Raw genomic sequence first — 20,511 nt, forward strand, 5'->3', positions numbered from 1 at the left:
GAGTGAATTGTTCTGCGATGTTTACATTCAAAGAGCATAAAAATAAATGTACTCGCAGCATTAAAGTTATTAAAAAAAAGTAAACAATAAATGGTACAAGTTTCTTAAGGTTTAGCCCCAGTACATGTAAAGCATCCAACAAGAGGTTAATCTCTGTGAAGCAAATATAAAGGAACATTAATTAAGACATTTATGTTATTTTACTTTTTGACTTAAGGGAAACTCTTAAGCTGAATCGACATGTTATATTTTACAGTGTAGCACCACAGATCAACTACACCTGCTGTAAAACTCTTTGTCTACTAGAGCTCACAGAACTCAGCATTGTCTCCAGCAGTATCTGGAAACCAAAATCCAGGATAGACTGGCTGAGTGAACCTGGTCTGGACTCTGAAGAGGAGAGTCCAGGTTCCAGAGATGCTGTAGAAAGACAAAGTACCTGCAGTGTGATCCAGGTACACTCCTATCCTGGCTGAGTGTGGACCTGTGACCGGCGTGGAGACGTTGTTGTGTCTGAATGTATAACCATCGTCACAGCAGTCTAATGCCCAAGATTTGACATTGTTTCCAAATCCACAATCTCTCCTGTTCCCTGTTCTGCTAATATCTCTGTAAGCAACTGCTATTAACACTTTTCCACGCCACTTCACTTCCCAGTAACAGCGACCAGTTAGACCGTCCAAGCTCAGAACCTGCCACCATTTAACAAACTGTTCTGGGTGCACCAGATTAACAGAGAACGGTTGTGGGTAGATCCAGAACACCTGCTGCTGTTCTTCTCCCATTAGTGTTGCCTTTCTGTTATTCTTAGACAGCAACAAAAACACGTTGGCGGTGACCGGATCCAGTGTGATTTGACGAGCCCATTTCCTGAACTCAGATCTGGTTTTGGGCTCCGGCTGTTGCTGTGGTAAAACCTCCTGTCTTTTACTTTTCTGTGAGCTCTTTCCCCAGTCATCGTTCAGATAAGCCTGCAGTTGATCTCTGGCCTTCGACACGGCTGCGATAACGTCCTCAAAATACTGCTGAGACTGAAGCTGTGTGGATGCACACTGAGGTGGCAGAGGGGGGTAGTAATCTAGAAAATGGAGGTGATCCTCTGAGTGTGAGAGATGCTCCAGCTCCTTGGCTTTCCTCCTTAGCTCAGATATCTCTTGCTGCAGCTTCTTTTCACAGTCTCTCACATGGCTTACTTCAATTTTCTGCTTGGATCTGATCTGCTGGATCACTGTAAAGCGTTTCATATCAAGCTGACACATCAAGCCAGTGAATATCTCCTCACTGTCTTTCACAGCTTTATCAGCAGAACAGTTGATAGCCTCCACCTTCTCCTGAAGAACCTTGACTTCGTTCTCTCTGTCCTGGATTCTCTGTTGGATCTTTTGACTTACCCCGAGCTTACCCCCGAGCTTCCTCTGCCTCACATTTCTTTGTGTCCCTACTGGGCCTGCATTATGGCCTTTGGGGTCACTTACGTCCAGATTTGAAGTGGCCTCGACCAGCTTGTGTTTCTTTAACGGGGCTATGTCGTAGTGAGGCTGCAGGTGCTGCCCACAGTACGAAGCCAGACACACCAAACAGGACTTGATGGCTTTCCTCCCAGTGCAGAAATCACAAGCCACATCTTCAGGTCCAGCCAGATAAGATGACGCAGCTTGAAGTCCAAGATTCTTCAGGTCGTCTACCAAGTCTGCTAACATGGTGTTTTTCACCAGTGCAGGCCTCGGTGTGAAGTCCTTCCTACACTGAGGGCAGCTGTGTGTTGTCTGACTATTATCACTATCCCAGTAGTTTTGAATACAGCTCATGCAGTAGTTGTGCCCACAGGGAATCGTCACCGGATCCTTTAGAAGATCCAGACAGATCGAGCAGCTCAGTTTTTCCTGGTCCAGCTGAATCCCTTGATGAGCCATTTCTCCTCTGTGTGTTATGTAGTGACTGTCACTAAGTTTCGTTTCCACTGAACAGATAAAAGCTGAACTAGTTTCCTGGATGTTTACTCATTGATCTGCAGCATATCTGCTTATCTGTTCTTGCATTTCAGCACATGGTGTTTACACCATCTGCAAACTTGTAGATCTTTGAGAAAGGGTGGGAGGGGCATGGACTCAGCTGTAAGAGGAGGAGCAGGGGGTGGGGATTGGTGGAGTTGTCATCTTGTGCAATGACTCACATTGGAAAGAACTTAAACGAGACGTTGTTCTTCATAACAGCAGCTTTGCAGTTATATCTATGATATTTGTCTTCCTATCCTGTTCAAAATGGTAAAAACTGAAGACCTTGAACTGATGACAGTGTATTGATGGGTGGAGAGAGGTGGAGAGAACTTTACTCCATTCAGCTATTACTCAACCCTGAGGAGTCTCCCAGTCACTACTGCTGAAAACCACCCCCACAGCATGATGATGCCATGGCCTTTGTTCTGATGCAGTCTGCATTTTCAGCTGTGAGGCCTTCTACAGAGAGGTGTGTGCCTTTCCAAATGGTAAATCATGTCCAATCCCTGTAATTTAGCACAGGTGGACTCCAATTAAGGTGTAAAAACATCTCAGCAACAATAAAGAGAAATGGGAGGCACCTGAGCTAAGTTTGTTGCAAAGGCTGTGAATACTTAAACCAACGTGATATTTCAGTTTTTCTGTTTAATGAATTTACATACTTTTCCAAAATTCAGTTCTCACGTTCTCCTTATGGGGCACTGAGTGTACATTAAGGAGAGAAAAAGGAATTTGAACAACTGCAGTATCAGGCTGCAGCATAACAAAATCATAAAAGGGGAGGGGGTCTATAAACTTTCTGAATGACCTGTATTTTCCGGATATAATGTCAGAACCACCTTCATAATCTGCGAGAGTCCGTTTCCCTCTGTAGCTCTGAGTTCGGATGTATGTTTCTAAATATATGGATAAGATGTTAAACCTTGACCAAAACAATCTTTTAGAGAACGGACATTTGGAAATTGTACTGAAATTGTGGATTATCTATTTTATTTTTAGGCGTAATATAACTTATATCAGTGGTGACTGACACAGATAATATTTTTGTGTCATATGGTCAGAATTAATTCAGCACATTGTTTGTAGATGATGACTTACAAACCATCACCGGACATTTTGAGTGTCTTTGGGAACATGTAGCCCAGTTATTCCTACTGTGTGACTGATAAAGCTTCTATAGAGCTTTGTTTATTCCCCATTTATTCCTGCGTGATAGTTGTGGAATGTTCATATGTTGTGTAATAAATGTAAACGTTAAACCGTCTGTATTTGTGTCATAAACCTTTTCCTGTAAAATAGCTAAGTTTTCAAAGAATAGCTAAAACAATAAGAACAGGTTAGATTTAAAATGATGCAAACACACAACAAATCATGAAACTACTTTTTCTGTGACGTTTATTAAAGTTTAGCACAGCTGCATGTTAATTCTTCATTCATTTGGCAGATGGTTATTTTTCAAAGTAAAAACCAAAAACCCAAATTTTACATTTTGTAGGTATTGACATAATAGACTTCTGCAGTCTTCAACTTGCTTGGTTGTCCTAACTTATTGTATGTTCTTAACTTTATTCACTTATTAACAATATGCACTTCTTACTAGTTTTCATCAATTCACAGTTAACTTATAACTATCAAGTACAGTAGCAACAAATGAGGCAATGACACCACTTAACCAGTGGGAGGCAGCAATTCACAAAAAGGCAGCTAGAAAAAATGTGTAATCAAGTATCAACAGGGTTAAATAAAAGCAAATAAAAAGGAACAATAATTAAGACTTTTAAGTTAAAATTGATTTCACTTTTTGACTTAAGGGAAATTCTTAAGCTGAATCGACATGTTATATTTTACAGTGTAGCACCACAGATCACCTACACCTGCTGTAAAACTCTTTGTCTACTAGAGCTCACAGAACTCAGCATTGTCTCCTGCAGTATCTGGAAACCAAAATCCAGGATAGACTGGCTGAGTGAACCTGGTCTGGACTCTGAAGAGGAGAGTCCAGGTTCCAGAGATGCTGTAGAAAGACAAAGTACCTGCAGTGTGATCCAGGTACACTCCTATCCTGGCTGAGTGTGGACCTGTGACCGGCGTGGAGACGTTGTTGTGTCTGAATGTATAACCATCGTCACAGCACTCTAATGCCCAAGATTTGACATTGTTTCCAAATCCACAATCTCTCCTGTTCCCTGTTCTGCTAATATCTCTGTAAGCAACTGCTATTAACACTTTTCCACGCCACTTCACTTCCCAGTAACAGCGACCAGTTAGACCGTCCAAGCTCAGAACCTGCCACCATTTAACAAACTGTTCTGGGTGCACCAGATTAACAGAGAACGGTTGTGGGTAGATCCAGAACACCTGCTGCTGTTCTTCTCCCATTAGTGTTGCCTTTCTGTTATTCTTAGACAGCAACAAAAACACGTTGGCAGTGACCGGATCCAGTGTGATTTGACGAGCCCATTTCAAGAACTCATTTCTGGTTTTGGGCTCCGGCTGTTGCTGTGGTGAAATCTCCTCTCCAGTAATTTTCTCTGAGCTCTTTCCCCAGTCCTCGTTCAGAACAGCCAGCAGTTTTTCTCTGGGCTTCGACAAGGCTGCGATAGCCTCCTCAAAATACTTCTGAGACTGTAGATTGACGCTGGGTAAGTCTGTGGAGGGACTCGGATGTGACAAAGAAGAGTAGTTGGCCAGAAAATTGAGGTGATCCTCTGTGTGTGAGATCTGCTCCAGCTCCATGCCTTTCTTCTTCAGCTCAGATATCTCCTGCTGCAGCTTCTTCTCAAGTTCTTTCACAAGAGTCACATCAGTTTCTTGTTGGGATCTGATCTGCTGGTTCACTTCAAGGCTTTTTTTCTTAATCACAGTGATCAAGCCAGTGAATATCTCCTCACTGTCTTTCACAGCTTTATCAGCAGAACAGTTGATAGCCTCCACCTTCTCCTGAAGAACCTTGACTTCTTTCTCTATGTGCTGGATTCCCTGTTGGATAATTTGCTGCCTTACCCCAAGCTCTGTCTGCTTCACAGCTCTTTCAGCTGCAGTTGAGACCATGTCATGACCTTTATGTTCATCCATGGAGCAGAGATAGCAGATGCACTGCTGATCAGTGCGGCAGAAAATCTTCATCACCTCGTCATGATGAGGGCAGATGTTCTCCTGAAGCTTTGAAGTGGCTTCGACCAGCTTGTGTTTCTTTAACGGGGCTATGTCGTAGTGAGGCTGCAGGTGCTGCCCACAGTACGAAGCCAGACACACCAAACAGGACTTGATGGCTTTCCTCCCAGTGCATAAATCACAAGCCACATCTTCAGGTCCAGCCAGATCAGATGACGCAGCTTGAAGTCCAAGTTTCTTCAGGTCTTCTACCAAGTCTGCTAACATGGTGTTTTTCACCAGTGCAGGCCTCGGTGTGAAGTCCTTCCTACACTGAGGGCAGCTGTGTGTTGTCTGACTATTATCACTATCCCAGTAGTTTTGAATACAGCTCATGCAGTAGTTGTGCCCACAGGGAATCGTCACCGGAACCTTTAGAAGATCCAGACAGATCGAGCAGCTCAGTTTTTCCTGGCGATGCTGAATCCCTTGATGAGCCATTTCTCCTCTGTATGTTGTGTAGTGACTGTCACTAAGTTTCATTTCGACAGAAAAAATAAAAGCTGAACTAGTTTCCTGGATCTTTATTCATTGATCTGCAGCATATCTGCTTGTCTGTTCTTGCATTTCAGCACATGGTGTTTACAACATCTGCAAACTTGTAGATCTGTGAGAAAGGGTGGGCGGGGCATGGACTCAGGTGTAAGAGGAGGAGCAGGGGGTGGGGATTGGTGAGGGAATACTATATTACAGGTACAGTATAGTTTCACTCTAACTTATGCAAGACCCAGAAATAACTCACTGCTAAAGGAAAACACGGTCGGTGTAAGTTTGGACGACTACATGCTTAAAACCTAAAAGGCAAAAGTGTAAATTCATGTTACAGTAATAAGTCCTATTTCCCCAATTTGATGTGATGTAAACCAAACAGAGAAACACATAAACAGCTGCAAGATATTAATATATTTATTATCCACGAACCAGGATCAGTAATATTACATGCAGAATATCGCACAATTAAAAAAGAAAATAAGCAGATATTAATAAACCGGCCTTTATAATAATGCACAGCAGTTAAACTGCGACACCATATTTGGACTTTAAATCCAGTTGTGGGAATCCTCCACATGTTGCAGTCGTCCTTGCTGTGTGTGAGGAAACACTGCTTCACATTTACTGTAGCACCAAAAGCTCAAATAATGCTGCAGCACTAGTCACAAATGAATAAAATCCAGCAGACGAAGCGCATTAATGATGCCCAAGGAGTTTAAACACCTTTGTACTTTTTTTTGTCTATCTTTGCACATTGAAGCACTGCAGCTGTAGAATTCCCCGCTGGGGCTGGTGCTATGCAATGGTTCCTCACAGCCAGCAGCTACTACATTGAAGGAAAAGCGACGAAATGCTTCCCTTTGCCAAGAATCACGAGAGCCTCTCCGTTCTTCGTCTCGTCCGTCACCAGCTCGAGCACGGCCTCAGCTACATCAGACGCGCTGTGGGAAAAAGATCAAGAAAAAGACATCAGAGAACATCGGCTCACACAGAATAACACACACACACATTCCGTTTAGCAACATGTCGCAGATTAAATAGCTTTTTAGTTGACTTTAACAAAAGCACTAACCTTAATATTCCCATTACTTCTAGTATCTGATTGGCTGACTGTTGCAGGGGGGAAAACTGTCCCAGTTTGAGGCTGGAGTTGTTGAGGAGCTCAGTTTTGACGGGACCCGGGCAGATGGCATTGAGCCGTATACCGTATCCTGATGCAGTAGAGTTGATCTAATACGAGACACACACACACAGATTAGGTTTTAGATGTTCATGTAAAACCGCAGACTCAAAACAAGGTAATTTCACTTTAAACCTGCTTGATGTTTAAATGCTAAAAGCAACTTTCTTTACCTGCTAATCTTGCTGCCATGGGAAGGTTGACTATAGTTAATCAGAGCATGTTAATCAGAGCCAACAAGGTTAAAAGACTGGTTTTGAACTTGCGTCCTCTGGTTCTAGTTTGGGTACTACATGTAAATAAGTGCCATTAAATTTCCCTCTGACTTCCCTATATTAAAATATCAACTACTTTTCAACTAGAAGCAAAGAAATATTCGGATATAGTGAAGTCAGTCATTAAATTCCATTTACACCCTAAACTAAAGCCATAGAGAGCAGGTGGAAAATTTGTGAAGCCGCCCTTTAAAGAGAGACTTTAGAGGTGTTGGGGAGCAGCGATGCTACTAGTTCATTAGTAAAATCCTGCAAGCACAAGCAGCTAAAACAGCTGGATTTGGTAATTGTACAACTTTTTAGAAGAATGACAAGCTGCTTCGCATGTTTTTTAGATGGAATACTTCTCCTGCACATACTCTATGTTGCAGTGCAGCTGCAGAGCAGCGACGTCCCCTGAACATTACTTTGTGTCCTCCCTAGTTTACGCTGCACAGGTACCGCACATTGTCTGTACTCGCTCTTCAACGTACACAGATATTATACCATCTACTTGGAATTTCTTACCGCCATGGCTCGCGTGAAGCCGACCACTCCGTGCTTGGTGGCTGTGTAAACAGGACAGCCCTGCACAGGATACACACCTAAAGGATGCGGGTCGAGTCAGTAAATATTCTCTAATCATGTTGAGGCCTGTGCTAAGCTGTCAGAAGGAATCATTGCTATTGCATCCAATTCTAAACTCTATTCTTTAAATTCATTTGAGGCTGGATATGGTGTAGATCCTTCAGAGTTAGGGTTAAATACTGGGTCTTTAGGTGGTGGTGAATTCCTCGCAAAACAAATGATGCTTTTTGCACCAAGTAGGCATCTTATGTAAGTAAAGAGGTCTGTTTTGTTCTCTTCTTCTAAGAGGCACGTTCATTTATGTTTGCTGCTTTGTGTAAAAGGAGCTGATGATAGATACGTCATTTACGTAGTAGTAGTAGTTACTACGTCTAAGACTAAGTCTATGAAATAGCATATATCTCATGGGAAATTTTATTTCATCAGATTAATCCTGACTTAGTCTATAGATGCTTAGTGGTTTCTTTATTCAGTGATTTCCACTCAAAAAGTTCATGATTTACAGAAATGTATATAAGTTTTAAGTATATAAGTATATAAGCATTTTACAATCTTTCTTTACTATTTGAAAATTGGAATGAATTAATGAAATTCAATGCGGGTTTAACAATTTATTTGCAAATGTATATTAGGTGTATATTTTAGGTATATTTAGAACAATACTTGTAAACTAGTTTGTACCACCACAATTACATGAAGTAAGAAATATTACTATGAATCTAAAAAAACCTACAACAACAACAAAAAAAACAGCTGGTCATGATGGAAGTGGTTTAGTAGTTAAACTATCTGACATCTACATGTTTCGTTTTTTCTCTTTTAATTGTTTTGCTGTTAACTTTTCTATGTTTCATTTAATAAAATGGTATTTAAATCTTCTTGTCAGCATTAGAAAAAGTCCACGTTTTCATATTGCTACTGCTTAAAACTAGGAACGTCTTAAACCTTTTGTATATGATTTACTGTTTTTACAGTTTGTTTTATGGTTTTAGAATGTTACTAAGCATTAGTTATTGGATGTTACCTGTCATTGATGCTGTGTTGACGATGACCCCCCCTTGACCTCCAGTCATCTTGTTCATATGCTCCAGAGCCAGGTAAGTCCCACTAATAACAGCCTCCTACAACAATACATGGTTTATTCTGGTGACATTTGTGGCAGCAGGAATGTTTTTGAACCATAACATCGTGCGGTTAAACATCATGTATTGAATGAGACTTGGTGGTAAAAGGAGCTAAAATACTGCAAAAATAAACTTTTGACGTGTAGTTTTGTGTGAGTGGTGCAGCCAGGTTGAAGCCAGACTTACTCACAAACAGATGCAGGCATATGTTGCCATTTCTACTCCTTACCAGGTTTATGGAGATGGTTTTCTTCCAGTTTGTCTCATCTACGATGCCGGCATTGTTGCACAGGATGTCAACTCTTCCAAAGGTTTCTATAGTTTTCTGAAATGCAGCTTGACAATGGGGGAAAAGAATGTTAGTAATTAATTCCCAAAGGTTTTGATCATTTTCACACAAAATTGAGAAACCTTCACTGCTCCAGTGTCACAGTTCCTGTCTCAGCTCCTAATCGATTGGTTTGTCTCCCTTTATTTCTTCTCCCTGCCAACATAAACCCTTTCTCTCTTCCTCAGTTACTTCGCCACACACTCACCTGGCTCCCATCAGCCAGTCAACCATCTCGGCTTTGTACAACTTTCACGCCTTCATCATCACCTGACACAGGAAGTCTGCTCATTGGTGTTAGAAGAGTTGAAAACTTAAGAAAACACATGGCCGACCACTGCAACTTAGCTTTCAAATTAAGTTTCCAGTTTCAACCAGTGTTGCTATGGAAACAGATACAACAAGAGAGGGCCAGCTAACTTGTCAGGAAAAGGAGCCTAATTTTTATTAATATTTCCATTTCGGGTTGTATATATATTTAAACAACAAACTTGCTCATTAGCATATTTGTATTGAGGCACCTTTTAGTAGAAAAAGTGATGTGCCTGACCTGCACAGCCATGAGGCGACAGTTTGAAGGAACTTTTATTTACTCGCCTGGCTCAGATCTTGGTGTTTTCCTGGTTCATCAGCTCGCTCTCGGCCTTTCTACCAAATGTGCAGATGTAAGAGGCTCGAAGGAGGGAATGAACCTCATGCAAGTTCACCTTCGTGTTCTTTCATATTCAACCATAAAAGGTTCTGTTCGAGGGCAAATTCGATGGATCGAATGATCTTAAATCTTTAGTCAAACAAGCGTGTTTTCCTTGTCTGAAGTAAGGAACATGTCTGGACCAATTGTGAAGTCTGTTTAAAGTGCAGGAAAAGTGCTGCATGTCCCAAATTCTCTAGAATTATTTAAACATGCCACTTAAGAATTAATTTCTTTGTACAACTGCTTACTGCATCTTTTCACAAACACAAAAAGGAGTGTGTGTGTGAGTGTGTGTGGTTTCTTTTTTATTTATTTTTTTTACCTTGGATCTGCTCCTCTGACTCAACGTCACACTTCAGGAACAAAGCTCTGTCTTTCTCATTCTTGTTTTGGAGCTCATCCATTAAAGCCTTTGCTGCAGGTTCATTCACATCCAAGAGAGCTACCTGTACAGGTGAAAGAGCAGCAGATATACACAGTTCATCAGTTTAAAATGAACTGAACATGAAATGAATGAAACCAACCAGTCTTAAAAGAATTCCCACCTCTGTGAGGGGTATAAACTTTATACCCCCTGAGAGTTTAATCAGTGTAATCACTGCTTTGGAAGCTGTACTTTGTGATGCTGTTGAACCTCATTGATTTAAAGGCGGTGGACAAAAAACTAGAAACGCTTCCAATTTATTAGCAGAGGCTTAGTAAACTTTTTTTTTTTTTTTGCAGCATTAAATTGGTGCCTTGTTGTTGAGGCGCAGCTTTATTCTGGGCTGTTAAATGTGTTAAAAATGGAAATCTTTTAATCATATTTGTGTCTACTATCGACCCGTGAAAACGTAACAATCCCGAATATTTGACCCTTTTTAGTTTAACGTCATCCTTGCAGCCGTGGAATTAGAAAAATGTAGATTCATCTAGATTCTTCTTTGCCGTCGTTACCACACCTCACACACGCCAACTCCAGGTAAACCGGACCATCCAACAGATGTCCGGTTTACCTGGATGGTCCGGTTTACGCAGTGGGCAGCATGTGACTTCACATGAATCACATGAACGCCCTTAATGACGCTCAATTACGTCACACTCGTATCAAAAAGGTGTGATTCATAGTTGCATAGTATTTCAAATTGATCAGATTTTATTTTACAGACTTTGTTGAACAAAATCACAACACTCGCAGCATTAAAACATCTTCTGATAAATTGTTACATGATTTCACCTGTCAACGTGTAATACCAACATATGACCAGCAGATGCCGCCATTTGTGTGACATGCTTCAAAACATTGAACCATTTTCAACACAATTACCTCATATTGATTCAGGGCTTTAGACAGAAACTAACTATAAATGTGTGTGTGTGTGTGTGTGTGTAGCTAGCTGGCTTTTCTTTTCACCCACTTTTCAAAACCATGCACAGAGGGTGTTTGCATTCTCGTACAGCAAAAACGTGCACAGTGAACCAATGCTGCTTCTCACAGAATCACATAACCATTGTACTGCAGTGTAACATGCAACTTTTACCGTGGCACCGTTTTGTAGAAGTATCTCAGTTATCGCTTTTCCTATTCCCATTGCTGCTCCAGTCACCACTGCAATTTTCCCGCTTAAAGCCATCTCAGCTCTCAGTAAGAGGACAGGAGGATGTCAGCTGGAGGATCCCTGCAGATAACAGGAAAATCTTCTCTGAAAAGAAGTTAATGTGTTTGTAATCTGACACACAATCTCACAAAGGCGTGTGAGGACAAGCTCGCACAAACGAGGGAGCGGAGGAATGTAATAAGTAAAAGATATGGTAATCAAATGAAATGCAATACGAGGGAAACCTTGCTCCTTTGTGGATTCTGTAGTATACTGCAGTCTTACGTAACCGCAGAACTGGGCCAAAATCAACATGAGGACAAATGGTCCACTGTGGCGACCCTGAAGTCAGAGTCCAAAAGCACAGAGAATTTTTGCTCATGTTTTCAACATCAAGCATTTAAGCAAAAATATGTGATGACTAACCACAGTTCCCAAGCACCTTTGAGATACTTTGAACTCAAAAATGTCGCCGGCCAGTGCTACATTACTGAAAGGAAATGTGTTGGACTTTTGGCAAGTTAACAATTATAAAAGTAGCCAATTTACAAAAGCTCCATTGACTTAATTGTATAACAAATGGGATTATCATAACTTTCAATTTTAAACGCTTAAAAAGCTTGAGTGATTATATTCCCAACCAAACATGTATCTTCTTAATCTAAACACAGAATTTCAAACCGTAGTGTTGTAATGTACTTGCAAACAATCATTTTAACTCAAGAAACTAGCCGGTTGTTGAATTGTACAGAAATGTCCTGAAACGTCAGGGTTACCACACTGAACAGTTCATCATCTGATATCTGCTTTCTATGCATTGAAACATTGGATTGAGTTGATCCCATAGTGTCATTAGGTAAATGTTCTGTAATGACAATGTTCACCTGTTACCTGAAAGTGAACGCTGATTAAGATTATTTGCAAGACGTGAACAGTGTTGTATTATTACAAATAGAGGTATAAATAACTGATAGTCAGAATGACCAGAGCTGGCTGATGTAGAATAGAGGTCTTCTTATTGTGTTTTCAGCACCTCCCCCCCCCCCAAAAAAATGACAATTGAGTCAACCAGTAATAGAGGACTACACTGTAATTATTAGGATGCCTTTATTGGGGAACATAATATTTTAGGCTTTAAAACCTTAAATCTGTGACACCTTAACAAAGTCACAGTGAAAGCTGACTGGTTTCTGGCAGCCCATCTAATTAACAATGGCCACACCAAGAACACGTGTAAACCTCTGTCGTAACATGTATGTTGCTCATATACTGGAAGAAAAAAAATGAACACATGATAAAAGACTTTGATACATTCGGAACATGTACTGCTGTGTACTGTATGTCCATCTCCATACTACACAATATCCATGGTATAGTAGTTGCTGGTCAGTACATTCTCCATCTCCACATACAGCTCTGGGTAGGAGTTGTACGTGCAGGGTAACGCCAACAGGGGTCCACACGTGTGTGCAATTGGTCGCCGTGCTAGTCCGTCCAAGGTTGTAAATTTGACTGTTATTTTAGCAACACAGATTATATCGGACCCTGTCACGAATCTCAGCATTCTTCTAAGACCCTCCTCGTCCAATCCAACTATGTATCGCTGTAGAAATCTGAAGCTTCGGTTCTCAGCTGGGGTCTCGGGTCTTGCCTCAATCATCTTCAGGACTTTTCTGGAAGTTGGTTTCTTCTCCTCATACATGGTCTGTACTTTTGCTATAGTGGTTAATCTGGTCCTCAGCGACTGGGCTGCAACGGCTGACATGTTATCAAGAGCATACTTTGGCTGTTGAATTATTTGTTTGTGCGCCGCTTGAATGAGGACGGCTTTGAGGGTATCTTGTGATGGAACGGTTTTTACTCCCAGTCGATCCAGCAGCTCTAATAACTCCTCCTGGCCATCGCCGTCGAGGTCCTGTTGTAAAGCAGCGTTTATGAGTTTCTTCTCACCGTGACTTAAATACAGCGTAAAAGACTGAAACAGTAAGTCACTGCAAACAGCGTGCTCTCCAAATATCAGGGCTGTGGTAAAGGCTGGAGCAAGGCGCAATGGAAAGTAACCTTGTTCTGTAAATCCCTTTGCCAAGATTCTTCCTACAGCCTTCCACTCCTCCTCCTGCCACTTTGCCAAGAGAGAGGGTACTCTCATCTCTGCCCCCTCTGCTGCACAATCTAGAAACTCTGCCCAAAAGGCCGCATACACATCCCTGGCCACACCATCTGCATCCCGGGCCCTCTCCTTGATCAAGCTGTACTGTAAACGGTAGTTAAGGATGGATTCATCTTTGAACTGACTAATCATTTCCTCCAACAGAGTAACTCTGTGAAGTTTAACCTCCACTAAAATCAGCTCGCTGTTTGCACAATGTTCATTTTCCCCTTCTATGACAGTACTGGATGCGGAAGGTCCGCTGCCACTAATGTCTTCTGTGGGAGCAAAATCCAGAATAGGCTCAACCCGATGGGTTTCATTAAGTAGCTGATAGACAGCATTACCACTTGTACGGAAAGCAGGTTCAACATGATCTTGTACGACAACCGTGGGCGTGCAAAGGGCAACCCTGAAGTCTTCCTCTGGGAGAAGGCAAACTGGAAAAGTGTCCTCCGGCTCCCTTGCTGAGGATGCATTTACTGAGCCACCTACAAACACCTCTGAGCAGTGTGCACCACGTTCATTTTCACTTCCTATGACAGTACTGGATGTGGAAGATCTACTACTACTACTGTCTTCTGTGGGAGCAAAATCCAGAATAGGCTCAACCCAATGGGTTTCATTAAGTAGCTCACAGTCAGCATCACCACTTGTATGGACAGCGCGTCCAACATGAACTCCTAAGACAGGAGTCGATGTGCAAAGGTCCTCTGTGAGGACGCAAACTGGAAAAGTGTCGTCCAGCTCGCCCGCAGAGGACGCATTTACTGAGCCACCTACAAACACCTCTGAATCATAAGACAGGGACGTAGGATCAGTGACCTCAACAACAGCTGAATGGGCACTGGAGGTTCTCTCATTGCATTCATATACATCTAAACCCTTTTCCTGGTACTGATCAGCATAAATGCTCTGTGTCATCTGATCCTCTTCAGTGTCACCATGTCTGTGCATCTCACGCTCCACAACTGATGCATCGATCTGTGAAAAAAGAATGAGAAATTACCAGTGCCAGCTTCAAGGGAACTAGGTTTTTAATATAGTGTTATACACTGTGCAATATTTATAACCACGACTTTTGCAAAAGTAAAACTTCCTCCAACAATGCCATTACACATTAAACTTATGCTACACAAAAGATTACAAGTTTTATTTAAAGTTACGACTTATACTTTTATTGAAATATTTCATATTTTTGAGCAACAATTTGAAACAAAAGGAACACTGGGTAAATAGCTAAGCACATTTTTTTAGTACATTTTTAGCTCGTTGTGTCTCAAATACTTTACAAACTGTATAGAATTAAAGTTTCATATCACTTGTGATCAGACGTGTGGGTAAAGATTCAAACCGTGCTTGCTCACAAAACTTGTGGAGTTGTTTAAACTAAAGTAACATTGAAAAAGATTTGAGGATGGTAAAATTAGTGCATAAGTTACAGTCACACTTTCAATATGAAACTGCGATTCCTGATGTCTTTGACACTAAATACCTATAGTTGTTAAATGTCAGTTCATTAGTCCAATTTGTATCTGACAGCAATTCATAATGATTATAATTAGTTTACTACTTTAATTATTTATAGGGCAACAGTGTCAGTTTCTTTGGCTGTGCTCCATTCTTTGAATTACCTCATCCTGCTGCATTTGGGTAATGTTTTCTTCAGCAATGGGCTGGTGATGTAGAGTCTGATCTGTCATTTGTTCTGTTTCCAGGTGCAGTGACTGCGCTCTTGAAAAAGCACACACTTACAGTTTTATGAGGTGTGTGCGCACTAAAAGGTATCTTATTTTAATATTCAACAAGTCTGCCAAACTCATGGCTATTCCCATTATCTTGTGTATTGTTAGAAAATGAATTGTCACGAGCTGTTTTTACGGGAAAGTTCAACAGGAAAATATCTGAAAAAGGGCGGCGGATGTTCCGCGTATCTATAACCAAACTACGGTGCATCTACAAATGTCTACACCATACACATCGTATACATACCTCCACAGCGACACACTCAACTTTCCAGTACTACCTTGTTGTTCTCCACCACTTCCTTGTAAGTCCACGTCCTTCCATTAGCTCCAATAGCTGTATCTTGCAGCTCCAATAGTGTAAAACAAACAGCGTTTCCTTGACAACTGGTAAACATCAAAGGCAGTTATGTGACGTCTTGATGACATCATCTGTACTTTTATACACACAGTAGCGATCACAGAGTCTTATTGGGGCCCTAGATGGCTACGGCGTTCGGCTTCAGGGGTCGCCACAGCGACATGTGGCATGTTCCGCATGCTGATCTGGCATGTGTTTTTAGGCCGGATGCCCCGTCTGCTGCAAGACTCCTGTTTTTCTCCGGGCTCGGGACCGGCGTCAAGGCTGCCCAGTGTGGCTGGAGGGGGCCACTCCTGGTGGGGTTGGCTTCAAACCTTCTGTATGCCAACCCAATGCTCTACCACTGAGCCACCAGGCCCCCACCTCAGGCAAAAATGTATGCACCATACAACAGCTATGCTTAGGATATGGAAAATACAATAAAAATACCTGTACACACCACACTGCTTAGTAACTTACAGTAATACACCGTAGTGATTTATGGTACACTACAAATTTCTTTTTATGTAACGTTCATAACTTTCTTGAAATCCACTATCATCTCCACTGTGTGCAGATCCTGGAGGATGAAGTGGAGGGCCATGTTTACAGAGTCATCTGCAGATCTATTGGCTCTATAGGCAAACTGAAGGGGGCCCAGAAGGGGGTCTGTAATGACCTTTGGGTGGGGCAAGATGAGGTGCTCAAAGGACCCTGGTGAGCATCACATATACTTTGATCCAAAGGCATCACCAGTGCTGAAATGCAATGCTTCTTTATCCACCATTTAAACGATCCTTCGTTTTAATTTTTCATCATTTGCTCTTCTGTCCCCGTCCAGGGAGGTTAGCTACAGTACCATGGGCTGTAAACCTCTTGCTGATATTGCGCACAGTGGACGCAGGAACATTAAGTTCCCTGGAGATGGACTTGTAGCCCTGAGACTGTCCATGTTTTTCCACAATCTTTCTCTCAAATCCATAGACACCTGTTTACACTTCCCACTTTTCTCCATGCTCAGTGTAACAAACTACACAAAAGTCCACTTTCCTCCATTTTAAATGGTTGCAAGTGTGATTACTACATTGCCCCAACATGTAACTTTCCACAGGTGTGTCTAAACACATATTACAGGAGCATCACATGCTTGAAAAGCACATTTTTCTTACAATGTTGACAAGGTGCCAATAATTTTGTCCAGTCCATTTTTGAGATCGGTGTGAATTTCAATCAATTTTGACTTTTCTTCTGTTTTTTTGTGTTGTTCCAGTGCGAACAACAACAAGCACGTGAATACCAAAATATTTGCAATTAGAACCGTTTTCTAAGAGAAGGGTTGTATTTTCTGACAGAATTGCAAGGGTGGCGATAGGCTTTGGCCATGTGTTTGTGCGCATATACACAGAGTAATGTCACAGGAAATGTTACTGCACATTCAGCGGTATGTTTACGGTAAACTCCGGTCTGCTGTAACGTAATGACGTGCATCGTCTCTACGTCATTTCCCACGCAGTTTGAAGACATAACAACTTAGTACCCTATTCCATGCTTTTTATCTTTATCCTTTTCTGCTCTTCCTCTTTTTTCGCTCCCAAAATGATAACTCCTTTTCATTTTCAGCTGGTTCAGCTGGTTTTCGTTGTTTGTTTTTACTGATTCATGTGCTACTTGCCACTTACAGATAAAAACCCAGTTGGCTCATACAGATAATACGTGTGTAAGTGCAAAAAGTATGTTACAGTGATTTTTACTATTAAAAACCCTAAAAAAAAACACTATTACAAGAAACTGTTTTTATAACCGGAAGCTGAATTGGAGGTGTAACGTTTATTTTCTTCCGCTACGGCTGTAAACGTTCCTGTAACATTACTTTCACATCAACATGCCGTGATGATTGTTCATATGTGTACCTAGATACACTTGAAGAAAGATGGCAACGATTTTGAACAAGCCTCAAATTTTGTATGCTTTATTATTTATGTTGCATCATTTCAATTTTGTGAGGTTTTCGTCTGTGGCAGCACAAGGTAAGAGACTGTAATGTTAGCTACACTGTGCTAACAAACGGCACAGTGACAGGTCCCGTTAAAATTGACCTCAGTGACTGGGATGTATGTTAATAAGGTTTTTATTTTAACTTTTATACACTAAAAAAAGGAAAACATGAAAATAACTTTGGGAGGATTGTTTTATATACTGAGCTAAACATTTTTACTTATCCAGAGATTGATGAGTCCCAGGAGCTCATGCTGTCAGAGGATGCCGTTTCCGATTTGGAGAACAGTCCCAAGTTCGTGGAGCTAGGTGACTTGGAATCACTGCCAAAGAGGCAGTTCAAGACCGCTGAGATTGCAGATGCTGTGATGGGCACAGAAGCACCCATCGATCCATCTGACATAGAGTCTCTCTTCCCCAAAAATGTGAAAGACTTCCAGTCAGGCTTCTCACCGCCTTGTGACGAGAGCAGTGCCCAGTGTGGTTCTCCAGAACTGGCGGCTAAAGAGAAGTCTCTTGAGGAGAGCAGCGCTGAAACATTACAGCAGGTTGTTGACTAGAGGCAGTGTGATGTTAATATGAAGTTATTGCAAATTGCAACCTAAAGAGAGGTTTGAGAATCACCTTCTTTGTTTCATGTGAGAGATAGTAAAATTTAAAAAGAAGGATCAAAGATATCTCGACTCCTACTACTTACAAGTTGAGCTTTACGAATGCTGGCGTTTAAGCTTAAAATCAAGCAGTTCACTCCTCCATTAAGCCATTTTTGGATACCAGCAAGCTAACAAAGGTACTGCAGACCCCTCTCTCCTCAGCACATTCCCCCACTTCTCATGAGGATTCAGGTGGAAGCCCATATCTTATAATATCCCTGCCTCCAACACGTTGATTGTTTATAAAATGAAACTTCAGCCCATACTTAAAAAAAGTGCAAAACATCTTACAGCTGTAATCATTATTAATTTTTGTAACAATTGGTATATCATTCTGAGCACTAGTCCTGCATGGGTCAGATAAAGTAAACACAGTTAAAATGACATTGTCCGACAACTGACTTCTTGTTTGTTCTTTACCTCCAGGTAACTCTTGACATAGTGCATGCAGATGTTATAGCAACAGAGGAGCAGAACAGCACAGAAACTGCCAAGACCTACAAGGTGAACTGTGATGAGAGGAACATCACAGGAGTGGATGTTTTCACTGTGCAGATCCTCAACGCTTCACAGGTATTAATACTTGCCTCTAGATGTTATTAACACCTCACATCACTGGATGCCTTAATATGGAGAGGTGCTGTGCTCCATTGACACTGAACAACACTGGTGGCAATGCAGAGAAATTCAGCTCTAAAAGTGCTGTGAGCGAGGCTCGACCTACTGACCAGTCACAGAAGAGCAATGATTTCTCTGTCCTGTATTTATTGAAATGTAACTATGACTACTTGAAGGGCTGTGCAGAGGGTCTTGGAGGAAAACAAGCAAAGTAAAGCTGTTTGAGAGCAGGGGGAGGAGCAGCTGGGCAGAGAGAACTGATTCTGAGTTTCACGTTAGTGCTAGCTCAAGTTGCAAACTGTACCTTTCCATACTCTGTAACCCATCTGTGTTCTTGATCTTCTTTGCCTCAGGACCTGATGGAGTTCCTGAACGCCAACGGCACCGAGTGCTCTGTGGTGCTGTTTTTCACCACGTGGTGCCAGTTCTCAGCCAACCTGGCTCCCCACTTCAACGCCCTGCCCAGAGTCTTTCCTAGCATGCACTTCCTCGCACTGGATGCCTCTCAACATAGCAGGTGAATGGTCGGTCTTAAATGTGTCATTCCTTCTCTCCATCTCTGTGAAAGCTGATTTTTTTATTGCCATTTTTTGTCTGCAGCTTGAGTTACCCTGAGTTAGCCTGTGTCATTGTTTTTTTATCTCCTACTATTAAACCAGCTAAACAGATTAGGGATCCATTGAAAAGGTTCTCCAGCACTGAGAAAATGGAAATGTATTTAGACATTTGGGCAAAAATCTAACTATAAAATAAAGCTTTCTTTGTGTTCTTTGGATGTTGGACATCCTACAGTATCTAAAACAGCTTTGTGTAAACTCAAACAATTCTGTACTCTTAAACCAGAGGTTCTCAACCGGGGAGCAAAATAAGACCAGTACCTGAGGTGAATTGGTAAAACTGGATCCTCGTTCTTATGTCTTTTCCCACTCTGTCTTCCACCAGTCTCTCCACAAGGTTTGGGACTGTGGCAGTGCCCAACATCCTCCTGTTTCAGGGGGCCAAACCCATGGCTCGCTTCAACCACACTGACAGAACGCTGGAGACCCTCACCACCTTCATCGCCAATCAGACAGGTACCAGAAACAGTCTGAAATAATATTTGTACGTTTCAAAAGTAGACATAATTAAAAAAATATATTTTTCACCAAAGCAAAATGGAAAACGTTTTTGAAAAAGCTTTTTATCTGTTCCAGGATTTGAAGCCGGCCCAGACAGAAATGTGACTGAGGCAGACCGCCTGGGCCCCCTCCCCAGTGTCCCGGTGAAGAGCATCGACTGGCTGCTAGTTTTCTCCATCCTGTTCATCTTAGGCTTCACTATTTACGCCATCTTGCGGACAGACAGCATCCGCTGGCTCATACCGGGACAGGAGCACGAGCATCAGGACTGAAAACACACACACACACACACACACACACACACACACACACACACACACACACACACACACACACACACACACACACAACTCAACTCACTGGATGTAAAAAAATGTTTGTTAAATGATTTAGTTTGTCATTAAAGTTGCTAATATGCTCATGTTTGATAAGTGAAATTATTTGAACCACTGTGGTTTATAATAAAGACTGTGATTTGTTGAGGTTTGCAAGGCTGTCGACTACTT

The 20,511-nt window shown here is 41.7% G+C and overlaps 5 protein-coding genes across 5 annotated transcripts; 1 reads left to right on the forward strand and 4 right to left on the reverse strand.

Annotated features, from left to right (window-relative positions):
- Positions 1 to 302: 302 nt before the first annotated feature.
- On the reverse strand, positions 303 to 1,700 carry LOC137108221 (tripartite motif-containing protein 16-like). The gene has a single exon (XM_067492584.1). It carries the CDS (start codon positions 1,698 to 1,700, stop codon positions 303 to 305), a length of 1,398 nt encoding a protein of 465 aa, XP_067348685.1.
- Positions 1,701 to 3,375: 1,675 nt separating this feature from the next.
- LOC137107692 (tripartite motif-containing protein 16-like) lies at positions 3,376 to 5,916 on the reverse strand. Its single transcript, XM_067491534.1, has one exon. It carries the CDS (start codon positions 5,631 to 5,633, stop codon positions 3,894 to 3,896), a length of 1,740 nt encoding a protein of 579 aa, XP_067347635.1. The 5' UTR covers positions 5,634 to 5,916; the 3' UTR covers positions 3,376 to 3,893.
- A 122-nt stretch (positions 5,917 to 6,038) lies between these two features.
- Positions 6,039 to 11,591, reverse strand: LOC137107693 (15-hydroxyprostaglandin dehydrogenase [NAD(+)]-like). The gene is made up of 7 exons (XM_067491535.1): positions 11,331 to 11,591; positions 10,133 to 10,256; positions 9,018 to 9,124; positions 8,689 to 8,785; positions 7,605 to 7,681; positions 6,715 to 6,872; positions 6,039 to 6,583 (listed from the first exon to the last, which is right to left on the reverse strand). The coding sequence occupies exons 1-7, from the start codon at positions 11,421 to 11,423 to the stop codon at positions 6,469 to 6,471; spliced, it is 771 nt and encodes a 256-aa protein (XP_067347636.1). The 5' UTR covers positions 11,424 to 11,591; the 3' UTR covers positions 6,039 to 6,468.
- A 216-nt stretch (positions 11,592 to 11,807) lies between these two features.
- LOC137107691 (uncharacterized) lies at positions 11,808 to 15,764 on the reverse strand. Its single transcript, XM_067491533.1, has 2 exons — positions 15,529 to 15,764; positions 11,808 to 14,520 (listed from the first exon to the last, which is right to left on the reverse strand). Exon 2 carries the CDS (start codon positions 14,491 to 14,493, stop codon positions 12,742 to 12,744), a length of 1,752 nt encoding a protein of 583 aa, XP_067347634.1. The 5' UTR covers positions 14,494 to 14,520; positions 15,529 to 15,764; the 3' UTR covers positions 11,808 to 12,741.
- A 1,686-nt stretch (positions 15,765 to 17,450) lies between these two features.
- On the forward strand, positions 17,451 to 20,485 carry txndc15 (thioredoxin domain containing 15). The gene is made up of 6 exons (XM_067492179.1): positions 17,451 to 17,648; positions 17,845 to 18,164; positions 18,696 to 18,842; positions 19,241 to 19,404; positions 19,830 to 19,960; positions 20,081 to 20,485. Exons 1-6 carry the CDS (start codon positions 17,552 to 17,554, stop codon positions 20,275 to 20,277), a joined length of 1,056 nt encoding a protein of 351 aa, XP_067348280.1. The 5' UTR covers positions 17,451 to 17,551; the 3' UTR covers positions 20,278 to 20,485.
- The last annotated feature ends 26 nt before the right edge of the window (positions 20,486 to 20,511 follow it).

Source organism: Channa argus, chromosome 22 (genome assembly GCF_033026475.1).
Source record: "Channa argus isolate prfri chromosome 22, Channa argus male v1.0, whole genome shotgun sequence".
NCBI lineage: Eukaryota > Metazoa > Chordata > Actinopteri > Anabantiformes > Channidae > Channa > Channa argus.

What these genes read in the sequence shown, in the direction of transcription:
- LOC137108221 (XM_067492584.1), bottom strand. Translation starts at nt 1,700, where the DNA reads ATGTTAGCAGACTTGGTAGACGACCTGAAGAATCTTGGACTTCAAGCT.
- LOC137107692 (XM_067491534.1), bottom strand. Translation starts at nt 5,633, where the DNA reads ATGAAACTTAGTGACAGTCACTACACAACATACAGAGGAGAAATGGCT.
- LOC137107693 (XM_067491535.1), bottom strand. Translation starts at nt 11,423, where the DNA reads ATGGCTTTAAGCGGGAAAATTGCAGTGGTGACTGGAGCAGCAATGGGA. An exon ending in GTCAGAGGAGCAGATCCAAG is followed by an intron (nt 9,125 to 10,132) that starts GTAAAAAAAATA and finishes CCCATTGTCAAG; the next exon opens with CTGCATTTCAGAAAACTATA. An exon ending in CAACACAGCATCAATGACAG is followed by an intron (nt 7,682 to 8,688) that starts GTAACATCCAAT and finishes CGCATCCTTTAG; the next exon opens with GTGTGTATCCTGTGCAGGGC.
- LOC137107691 (XM_067491533.1), bottom strand. Translation starts at nt 14,493, where the DNA reads ATGCACAGACATGGTGACACTGAAGAGGATCAGATGACACAGAGCATT.
- txndc15 (XM_067492179.1), top strand. Translation starts at nt 17,552, where the DNA reads ATGGCAACGATTTTGAACAAGCCTCAAATTTTGTATGCTTTATTATTT. An exon ending in TTCGTCTGTGGCAGCACAAG is followed by an intron (nt 17,649 to 17,844) that starts GTAAGAGACTGT and finishes TTACTTATCCAG; the next exon opens with AGATTGATGAGTCCCAGGAG. An exon ending in GATGCCTCTCAACATAGCAG is followed by an intron (nt 19,405 to 19,829) that starts GTGAATGGTCGG and finishes GTCTTCCACCAG; the next exon opens with TCTCTCCACAAGGTTTGGGA.